The sequence below is a fragment of the Leucopleurus acutus genome (genome assembly GCF_964270905.1).
Source record: "Leucopleurus acutus genome assembly, chromosome: 16".
NCBI lineage: Eukaryota > Metazoa > Chordata > Mammalia > Artiodactyla > Delphinidae > Leucopleurus > Leucopleurus acutus.
Window position 1 is genome coordinate 58467782 of NC_139158.1, and position 10770 is coordinate 58478551.

Below are 10770 nucleotides of genomic sequence, written 5' to 3' on the forward strand. Positions count from 1 at the left end.
CACCCTTTCTGGTGATGGGCCCCTGGTCCTTGCATCACTTCTCACCTCCTCATAGCTCTGGCTTCCCCATCTCAATGACCCCTTTTTACCCCAGGCTACAGTGTGGGGTCCTGGCCACCTCCAGGATTGGCTGCTCCTGAGTCACATGGCCATATTGGTCTAATGAGCTGTGACCAAAACGGAAAGCGTGGCTGCCTAGGTCTGCCTGCTGGCAAAGGCTGTGGGCAGCGGTCTGTGTTTGACATAGTGGGCAAGTCTCCAGCTGAGCCTACCGGGGTGGATTTTTCAGTGAGCTCAGCGGCCTGAGCTCCTTCCCTGGGCCCTCCGCCAGGCTGGCTGCTGCGGTTCAAGCCACCCTTACAAAGAACTTGATGCCCCCAGGTATTTCCTGCCAATTCGGACCCAGAGACACCCGTGCTGAACCTCCTGCCTGAGCCGCAGGTGGCCCGTTTCATGCGCCTGCTGCCCCAGACCTGGCTCCAGGGAGGTGCATCCTGCCTCCGGGCAGAGATCCTGGCCTGCCCAGTCTCAGGTGGGCTGTAAGACAAGGGTTGGATGGGCAGGGCGCACCCTCCACTGGGAACTCCCCCTTTATTGCGAACTCATCCTCTACCAGATCCTAATGGTCTGTTCCCTGAGGTCCCTGTGCTGGGATCCTCCGACACACTGGACTTCCGGCATCATGATTATAAAGCCATGAGGAAGGTAACCACTATGACCCAGGTGGGAGGATCTGCCCATCTCAGGTCCTCCGCCTACCAGGGCATAACTGGCCATGATTGCCCTCATGTCCACCCTCATCTCACCCTCCTGTTGACCCCTAAACTGCCCCAATTTCCCTTGTTATGGCGCCCCTTATTCTGACCCTTCCTTCTGGTCTGCTGCTGCCCACTCCTGTACTGTGCCATGGTGTCCCCATCTGTATGGGCCACCACAAGCTTTTGAAGTCCTTCCGTGGCCACATGTGGTCTGACCCCTGGGTCTGATCCTCCCATGCCCTGCACCATGGGAGGTGCACTCCACCCCCCAGCTGATGAAGCAGGTGAACGAGCAGTGCCCCAACATCACCCGCGTCTATAGCATCGGGAAGAGCCACCAGGGCCTGAAGCTGTATGTGATGGAAATGTCGGACCAGCCTGGGGAGCATGAGCTGGGTACTGGCAGGTGGGGTGGGAGAGGTGGGCACAGCGGCGGGGAGGGACAGGGGCACGAGCCAGTTGCGAGCACCTGTGTGCTCCCAGGAGAGCCTGAGGTGCGCTACGTGGCCGGCATGCATGGGAATGAGGCCCTGGGGCGGGAGTTGCTCCTGCTCCTAATGCAGTTCCTGTGCCGTGAGTTCCTGAGAGGGGACCCGCGGGTGACCCGACTGCTCACCGAGACGCGCATTCACCTGCTGCCCTCCATGAACCCTGACGGCTATGAGACTGCCTTCCGCCGGGTAGGCCACTTGGCACGAGGGCCAGCCTGCTCCTTCTGTCGTGGTGCCTGGAGCCTGCTTGGCTTGAACAAACTTCGTCCCTGGCAGGGCTCGGAGCTGGTGGGCTGGGCAGAGGGCCGCTGGAACCATCAGGGCATTGACCTTAACCATAATTTTGCTGACCTCAACACACCACTGTGGGAAGCAGAGGATGATGGGCTGGTGCCTGACACTGTCCCCAACCATCACCTGCCACTGCCTACTTACTACACCCTGCCCAATGCCACTGTGAGTATTCTGGGGGCAGTGGTGGAGGGCCACCCTAGGGGCCTTTGTCTCTGTCTCCCACCCCCCTGACCTGCCCTTGTCCAGGTGGCTCCTGAAACGCGGGCAGTGATCAAGTGGATGGAACGGATCCCTTTTGTGCTAAGTGCCAACCTCCACGGGGGTGAGCTCGTGGTGTCCTACCCCTTCGACATGACTCGGACTCCGTGGGCTGCCCGTGAACTCACGCCCACCCCAGATGAGGCAGTGTTTCGCTGGCTCAGCACTGTCTATGCTGGCACTAATTGGGCAATGCAGGACCCAGATCGCCGACCCTGCCACAGCCAGGACTTCTCCTCGTATGGCAACATCATCAACGGGGCTGACTGGCACACAGTTCCTGGGAGTATGTGCCCAAGGGTGGGGTTAGCTCCATCCCCATAACTGCCCAATAAGACAGTCTGCTCTCACATAACCACTGGTGTCAACTGTCACCAGGAATGTGTCCCAGAGGAGGGCACCAGGAGGGCAGGGCTCCCATCCCGCCCCTTTAGGCTCCAGTGTCTGCGGTACCCCTAGGCATGAATGACTTCAGCTACCTACACACCAACTGCTTTGAGGTCACTGTGGAGCTGTCCTGTGACAAGTTTCCTCACGAGAACGAGCTGCGCCAGGAGTGGGAGAACAACAAAGATGCCCTTCTCACCTACCTGGAACAGGTCGGACCTGAATCCCCCCTGTGCCCAGCCTGCCCGAGTCACTCCTGACTGGTCTCTTCTCCATGTTGATGCAACTCCCAATAGGGAGCTGAGCCTAAGGTCAGGCTGAGCATTCTGACTCACAGGTGCCATGGGTCACACTCACTCAGCATCAGATTGACTTGGAGGGATACAGGACAGGAATCACGGTTTGCCAGCGGGGTGGCGTAAGACATTGTTAGCGGGTGGGAATAGACCTGACAGCAGTCCAGGCAATGGTCCATAGAGCTGACCCAGAGCTGTTCTCAGAAAAGAGTCCGATTTTGCAAGTGCAGGAAATGCCCTGGCATAGGCACTTCACTTTTCACAGAACTCATGTCCCTTGGAATGACTCCGTAAGTATAGTTTCCAAGAGTTCTAAAACACGAGGCCAATAACAAGAGTCACTGAACTCAGGAAAGCCCATAGATATGCCCTCCTGCCAGGCATTTATAGTTCTCCCAATCCAGATGCAATTTGTCAATCAGGAGATATTTTCACCAGAGTATTGTCACATAGAAACAGAGTAGACGCACCACCTCTATCAAATTTGTGGGGAACAGAGCCAGAAAATGAACTGAAGTCCACATTTTCACACAGAAGGAAAGGGGTTTTGATAACCTTTTCCCACACAGGTGCGCATGGGCATTGCCGGAGTTGTGAGGGACAAGGACACGGAGATTGGGATTGCTGATGCTGTCATTGCCGTGGATGGGATTAACCATGATGTAACAACGGGTGGGTGTGTGGGGGAGGGGATGGGGGGAGGTGTGGGAGGCTTTAGCTGGGTCAGAAGCTGAGGACCACTGGACTCTGATCTTGCCTTTCACTCCTCTCAGCATGGGGCGGGGATTATTGGCGCCTGCTGACCCCAGGGGACTATGTGGTGACTGCCAGTGCTGAGGGCTACCACGCAGCGACTCGGAACTGCCGGGTCACCTTTGAAGAGGGCCCTGTGCCCTGCAATTTCCACCTCACCAAGACTCCCAAACAGAGACTTCGAGAGCTGCTGGCAGCTGGGGCCAAGGTGCCCCCGGACCTTCGGAGGCGGCTGGAGCGACTGAGGGGACAGAATTAACACCTCTAGCCGAAGAGCCCCAGAGCCTTGGGCAGGCTGGACCTGTCCAGAACTGAAGGAGGGGGCACGGAGAGTTGGGAGGGAGGGACAAAGTAGGGGGAAAGATGCTCAGGCTCATTAAAGCTATTTGGCACCTCAGCCAATATTCCTGTGGTCTCTATGTCCCAGGTCCTCCAGCTGGGCCAGGCCTCAGCTTCCCCGATCCTATTCTGCACACACTTGCATACTCTCATCAGTCGACTTCTGGAAAAATAGTGTGGAAAGAGGATCCCACCTGGGTTCTTCCTGAACCAGGGCTTGACAGAGCAACTCTTCAACCCATCAACTTCTGCGGCAGACACCACTTGGTGCTGTGAAACATTCTGTAAGCACCTGCTCAGTGCCAAGCATGCAAGGAGTCAAGGATAAACAGTGCCCGTCAACCTCCTGGGGCTCCCAGTCAAGAGGGGACAAGCGTGCCAAGGTGGAGGCTGGCTGCTGTGGGAGCAGAGACCGGGGAGGTGTACACATGGGAGTGAAATACAGCGCTGTGGGTCAGTCCGGATGCAATCGAGGTGACGGTTCTTGAAGTTTAGGTGGGAGGCGGGTATGGTGTCGGGGTGTGGACAGGGACAGCTCCAAGGAGAAAATCAGAGAGAGAACAGCTGAGAGCATTTGGGTTTGCTTCACCAGCCATTTTGGAGAGTGTTGGTAAATGACAGCATTCGATTCATTTCTTTCAGACTGAAGGGGAAGTTATGTGTCGGTCAGTATCTTGCCAGGAAAATAACCCACTCTAGATATTTCAAGAAGAGGGGAATTTAATGCTGGACATTGGGTATAAAGGTGTTGGAAGAGGGCTTCCCTGGTGGTGCAGCGGTTGAGAATCCACCTGCCAATGCAGGTTCGAGCCCTCGTCTGGGAAGATCCCACATGCTGCAGAGCAGCTAGGCCCGGGCGCTACAACTACTGAGACTGCGCTCTAGGGCCCGCAAGCCACAGCTACTGAGCCAATGCACAACTACTGAAGCCTGCACGCCTGGAGCCCATGCTCCACAACAAGAGAAGCCACTGCAATGAGAAGCCGGAGGACACAGCTAGAGAAAGCCCGCATGCAACAACGAAGACCCAATGCAGCCAAAAGTAAATAAAATAAAAAATATATATATTCCAATGAATGAAACATACCAAATGTCAGTAATAAGCAAGACACATTCCTTTGGGGAAACTTAAAAAAAAAATCAAGTCTGTATATGGAAATAAAGCAAGGAAATGCAGTCTTTAAAAAAAAAAAGATGTTGGAAGAGCTGGATGAGAAAAAGGGAGAAGGGAGTTTTACTTAGAAGTCAGGAAGCTGATAACACCCTTGGTTTGGGTTTTTTGTTTGTTAGTATTTTTTGGCTGTGTTGGGTCTTTGTTGCTGTGCGCGGGCTTTCTCTAGTTGTGGTGAGTGGGGGCTACTCTTGAGGTGCACGGGCTTCTCAGTGCGGTGGCTTCTCTTGTTGCAGAGCATGGGCCCTAGGCGTGTGGGCTACAGTAGTTGTGGCGTGCAGGCTTAGTTGCTCCGTGGCATATGGGATCTTCCTGGACCAGGGCTCAAACCCGTGTCCCCTGCATTGGCAGGTGGATTCTTAACCACTGCGCCACGAGGGAAATCCTGGTCTGGTGTTTATAAGCCTGATGTTGGTGCTGGTGCTGGAGCCCACAGTCACCTGTGGCCACCAGTAACCAGCTGTGATCACTTGTGGTTGCCTGGTGTGGCTGGAGTCAGAAAGATTTCTCCCTTCCTTCCACTTTCTAATCTCCAACCTATGAAGTCCACTGGCAAAATCTAACTGTAACCTAGTTTGCAAAGAAGTCCACAAAATGTAGTTTCCAGGCACCTTAAGCCCCCTGCAATTCAGAGGAGAGTTTGCAAGGGCAGGAATGTGGCAAATACTAACAGGCAAATTATGGCACAAAGACATCCATGTAGCCTATTATGTAAGCTTTGCCTAGTGCTGGGCTGTTGTATTGTCTCTGTCTCTGCCTGTCTCTCATTTTCAATCTCAGATCACCATGAGGGATTAGTACCACATCTCCCATCTCCCTGCTCCTTTTCTCCCCATCTCCAATGCTTCTTGTACAGCAAAACTTTTTCCAAAAAAAAAAAAAATTATTATTCATTGAAGTTTAATATATATAATTAAAAGTACACATAAGTGCACAGCTTATTGGCACAGTAAATTAGAAGACATGACTCAACTGTAATTACAACAAACTCCAAGTGTTAAGATACAGGCACCTTGAAAGTAAAAAAATAAAAAAAGATGTATCATGCAAACATTAATTAAAGGAAAGCAGGAGTGGCTATCTTAATATCAGATAAAGTTGACTTCAGGGCAAAGAAAATTACCAGAGACAGAAAGGAACATTATATAATAATATAACTGAACGCAGCCAGCCTTGTCTGCTGGAAGTTTCCAGTGAATCTTTCCCTTCTCTCTTAGGTACCCTAGAAACAGCTAGTTCAGCATAACTGAAATGACATGTGAACTCAAGCTCTGAATTTCCCCCGTTTCTAGTAAGACATTTCCCTGGCCAGCAAACTCCCTCTGTTACATAGTTGTCAAGGGATTCCAAGGTTCCTTCTACTTTCCTCATAAATATGCAAAGTGGCGTGAAAATGGGGCCCCTCTCCTGCTCTTTTAACACCCAGATCAGCCCTTCCTGGCCTAGCAAGCCATCTTTTGGATAATGGGACTTTGAGGCATTATATGCATGATCCCAGCTCTTTGCCGAGACGTTCCCTCCAATAAACCCTTATTTGTGTCTGTACCATGTGTCATTAGAGGTGTTTGTCTTTGCATTATGCTTGACATATATGACAAGATGAAGAACACTCAGCGTAATCTAGTAAAACTGAAGACACGCATGCCCCTATTCCTGGGTGTACAATATAAACTATAGGGAAACCCTTGCACATGTACAAAAAGACACGTGAATGCATATAGCAGCTTTAGTTACAGTAGACTCTAATTGGAATCAACCCCAAAATCCATCAAGAGTAGACTGGAGAGTAAAATATGGTACATTTATACAATGGAATTTTATACAGGATGAAAACAAACAACGACTATACACAACATGGATGACTCACAAAAATAATTTTGAGTGAAATAAGCAAAGCACAAAAGGAAAATTATATTGTTTATGGATTGCATAAAATAATAAAAGCAAGGATATAATTATGATAAAAGTTAGGATAGTGATTGATTCTGGGAGGATCAATGGAGCAACAGTCAATGAGGAGAACATGGCAGGGGGTGGGGAGGCTTCTGAAGTGCTAGTAACATTTTTTTTCTTTACCTGATGAGAATCCTTTGGTGTTCACTTAAAAATATATGTTAAACTTTGTGTGAACATTTTATGTACTTAAAGTATCCATTTTCATTTATTAAAAATTTGCATATAATAAAATTCACTTTTTGGATGTACATTTCAATGAGTCATGCACAAAGCTTCTTGTAACCACCACCATAGACACAGACATAAAGAATTCACTTGTGCCATCCCTTGTATTCAGACTCTCCTCCCATCCCAACCCTAGGCAACCACTGATCATATTTCTGTTCTTACATCTTTGTTTTAGCTCAGTGAATTCTCAGCAGGATTAACCTAAAAAGCTCTACATCTAGACATATTATCAAACTGTCAAAAACCAAAGACAAAGAGAGAATCTTGAAAGTGACAAGAGAGAAGCGACTCATCGTGTACAAGTGACAAAAAAGAGATCTTTTGTCCACTTAAAAATTTGGGTGGTTTTCTTATTTTTGAGTTTTGAGAGTTGGATATAAGTCCTTTGTCTGAATAAGTGACTTGCGAATATTTTCTCCAATCTCTTGCTTATCTTTTAATTCTCTTGTTAGTGTTCTTTGCAGAGAAGTTTTAAATTTTAAACAGTTTAGTTTATCAATTTTTTCTTTTATAGGTGGTACTTTTGTGTGCTATCTGAGAATTCTTTGACTGACCAAAAATCATGAAGATATTTTTCCTATATTTTCTTCTGAGAGTTTTATAGCTTTACATATTACATTTAGGTTTATGATCCCTTTGAGTTAATTTTTATATATGTGAGATATAAATTGAGGTGTTTTTTGTTTTTGTTTGTTTTTTAATCTTTTAAAATTTTTGGCTGTGTTTGGTCTTCATTGCAGTGCGTGGGCTTCAGTGGTTGCAGCACACGGGCTCAGTAGTTGTGGCACACTGGCCCTAGAGTGCGCAGTCTTCAGTAGCTGTGGCTCGAGGGCTCTAGAGAGCAGGCTCAGTAGTTGTGGCACACGGGCTTAGTTGCTCTGAGGCATGTGGAATCTTCCCAGACCAGGGATCGAACCCGTGTTCCCTGCACTGGCAGGCAGATTCTTAACCACTGCACCACCAGGGAAGTCCCTGTTTGTTTGTTTTTTGCATATGGAGGTCCAGTTTTTTTACAGCACCTTTTGGTGAAAAGACTGTTCTTTCTCCATTGAAATGCCTTTATACCTTTGTTAAAAATCTGTTGACCATATTGATATGGGTCTATTTCTGGAATTTTTAGTCCATTGCATTGGTATGCATCTATTCTTTCACCAATACCACACTGTCTTGACTACTGTAGTTTTATGATACATTTGGCAATTGGGTAGTATGCACATGAATGAAGAATGAAGAAATTCAAAAGAATGAAGAATGCAAAAGAATGAAGTTGCAAAAGAATGAAGTTGGACTCTTACCTTATGTCATATACAAAAATTAACTCAAAATGTATCAAAAATCTAAACTTAAGAGTTAAAACTATAAAACTCCTAGAAGAAAAAGGGGAAATCTTCATGACATTCGGTTTGTCAATGATTTCTTGGATATGACATCAAAAGCACAGGCAACAAGGGAAAAAAGTAGATAAATTAGACTTCATAAAAGTTAAAAACTTGTGTGCATCAAAGAACACTGCAAAAGACTGAAAATATAACACACAGAATGGGAGAAAATATTTACAGAAGTTTAAATATCCAGAATACATAAAGAACCCCTACAACTCAACAACAAAACAAACTAATTCAAAAATGGGCAAAGGACTTGAATACATTTCTTCAAAGAAGATATACAAATGGCCAATAAGTACAGGATAAGATGCTCAGCATCATTAGTCATTAGGGAAATGCAAATCAAAACCACAATAAGATAGCACTTCACACCCATTGAGATGGCTATTAGCAATAAAATGGAAAATAACAAGTTTTGGCTATGATGTGGAGAAATTGGAACACTTGTGTATTGCTAGTGGGAATGTAAAATATTACAGCTGCTGTGGAAAAGAGTTTAGTGTTTCCTCAAAAAGTTAAACATAGGGCTTCCCTGGTGGTGCAGTGGTTAAGAATCCGCCTGCCAATGCAGGGGACAAGGGTTCAAGCCCTTGTCTGGGAAGATACCACATGCTGTGGAGCAACTAAGCCCGTGGGCCACAACTACTGAGCCTGTGCTCTGGAGCCCATGAACCACAACTACCGAAGCCTGCACGCCTAGAGTCTGTGCTCCGTAACAAGAGAAGCCACCACAATGAGAAGACTGTGCACAGCAATGAAGAGTAGTCCCCGCTCTCCACACCTAGAGAAAAGCCCGCGCACAGCAACGAAGACCCAACACAGCCAAAAATAAATAAATAAAATAAATAAATTTATTTTAATAAAGGCATAAAATATTTTTTTAAAAAACCAGAATTGCCAAATGACCCAGTAATTCCACTTCTAGGTATATATCCAAAAAAATTTAAAGCAGGAACTCAAACAGATATGTGTACACCAATGTTCAGAGCAGCATTATTCACAATAGCCAAAAGGTAGACAAAATCCGTGTCCATCAAAAAATGAATGAATAAGCAAAATGTAGTATACACACAATAGAATATTACTCAGCCATGAAAAGGAATGAAATTCTGATATGTGCCATTAAAGACAAAACTTGTGAGCAAAAAAACATTATGTTAAGTGAAATAAGCCAGACACAAAAGGACAAATATTATATGTTTCCATATAATACTTTTTTTTTTTTTTTTGCAGTACGTGGGCCTCTCACTGTTGTGGCCTCTCCCATTGTGGAGCACAGGCTCCGGACGCGCAGGCTCAGCAGCCATGGCTCACGGGCCCAGCTGCCTTGCGGCATGTGGGATCCTCCTGGACTGGGGCACGAACCCATGTCCCCTGCAACGGCATGTGGACTCTCAACCACTGCGCCACCAGGGAAGCCCTCCATATAATTCTTATATGAGGTATCGGAAAAGGCAAATTCATAGAGACAGAAAGTGGAATAGAGGTTACTTCATACAACTCAATATCAAAAAAACCCAAACAACCCGATTAAAAAATGGGCAGAAGAACTGAATAGACATTTTTCCAAAGAGGAAATGCAGATGGCCAACAGGCACATGAAAAGATGCTAACCATTGCTAATCATCAGGGAAATACAAATCAAAACCACAATGAGATATCACCTCACGCCTGTCCGAATGGCTATCATAAAAAAGAACATAGGGCTTCCCTGGTGGTGCAGTGGTTGAGAGTCCGCCTGCCGATGCAGGGGACGCGGGTTCGTGCCCCGGTCCGGGAGGGTCCCGCCTGCCGCGGAGCGGCTGGGCCCGTGGGCCATGGCTGCTGGGCCTGCGTGTCCAGAGCCTGTGCTCCGCAATGGGAGGGGCCACAACGGTGAGAGGCCCGCATAACGCAAAAAAAACAAAAACAAAAACAAAAAAACAAAACAGAAACAAAAACAGAACATAAATAGCTAATGTTGGTGAGGATGTGGAGAAAAGGGAACCCTCGTACATTGCTGGTGGGAATGTAAGTTGGTGCAGCCACTGTGGAAAACATTATGGAGGTTTCTCAAAAAACTGAAAAGAGAACTACCATATGACCCAGCATTTCCACTCTTGAGTATACATCTGAAAAAAACAAAAACACTAATTTGAAAAGACACATGCACCCCAATGTTCATAGCAGCAGCATTTACAATTGCCAAGACATGAAACCAAATTAAGTGAATGGATAAAGATGTGGTATGTATATATACAATGGAAGACTACTCAGCCATAAAAAAGAACAAAATTTTGCCATTTGCAGCAACATAGTTGGACTTGGAGGGCATTATGCTAAGTGAGATAAGTCAGAGAAAGATAAATACTGTATGATATCACTTATATGTGGAATCTAAAAAATATAACAAACTAGTGAATATGGCATAAAAGAAGCAGACTCAGATACAGAGAACAAACTAGTGGTTACCAC

The 10770-nt window shown here is 46.9% G+C and overlaps 1 protein-coding gene across 1 annotated transcript; it reads left to right on the plus strand.

Moving 5' to 3' along the window:
• Positions 1-162: 162 nt before the first annotated feature.
• Positions 163-3496, plus strand: CPXM1 (carboxypeptidase X, M14 family member 1; the record flags this gene model as incomplete). Its single annotated transcript, XM_082857809.1, has 10 exons — positions 163-288; positions 382-532; positions 617-705; positions 1031-1154; positions 1242-1438; positions 1526-1705; positions 1790-2087; positions 2261-2400; positions 3054-3156; positions 3258-3496. 10 exons carry the CDS (start codon positions 163-165, stop codon positions 3494-3496), a joined length of 1647 nt encoding a protein of 548 aa, XP_082713935.1.
• Positions 3497-10770: the final 7274 nt, after the last annotated feature.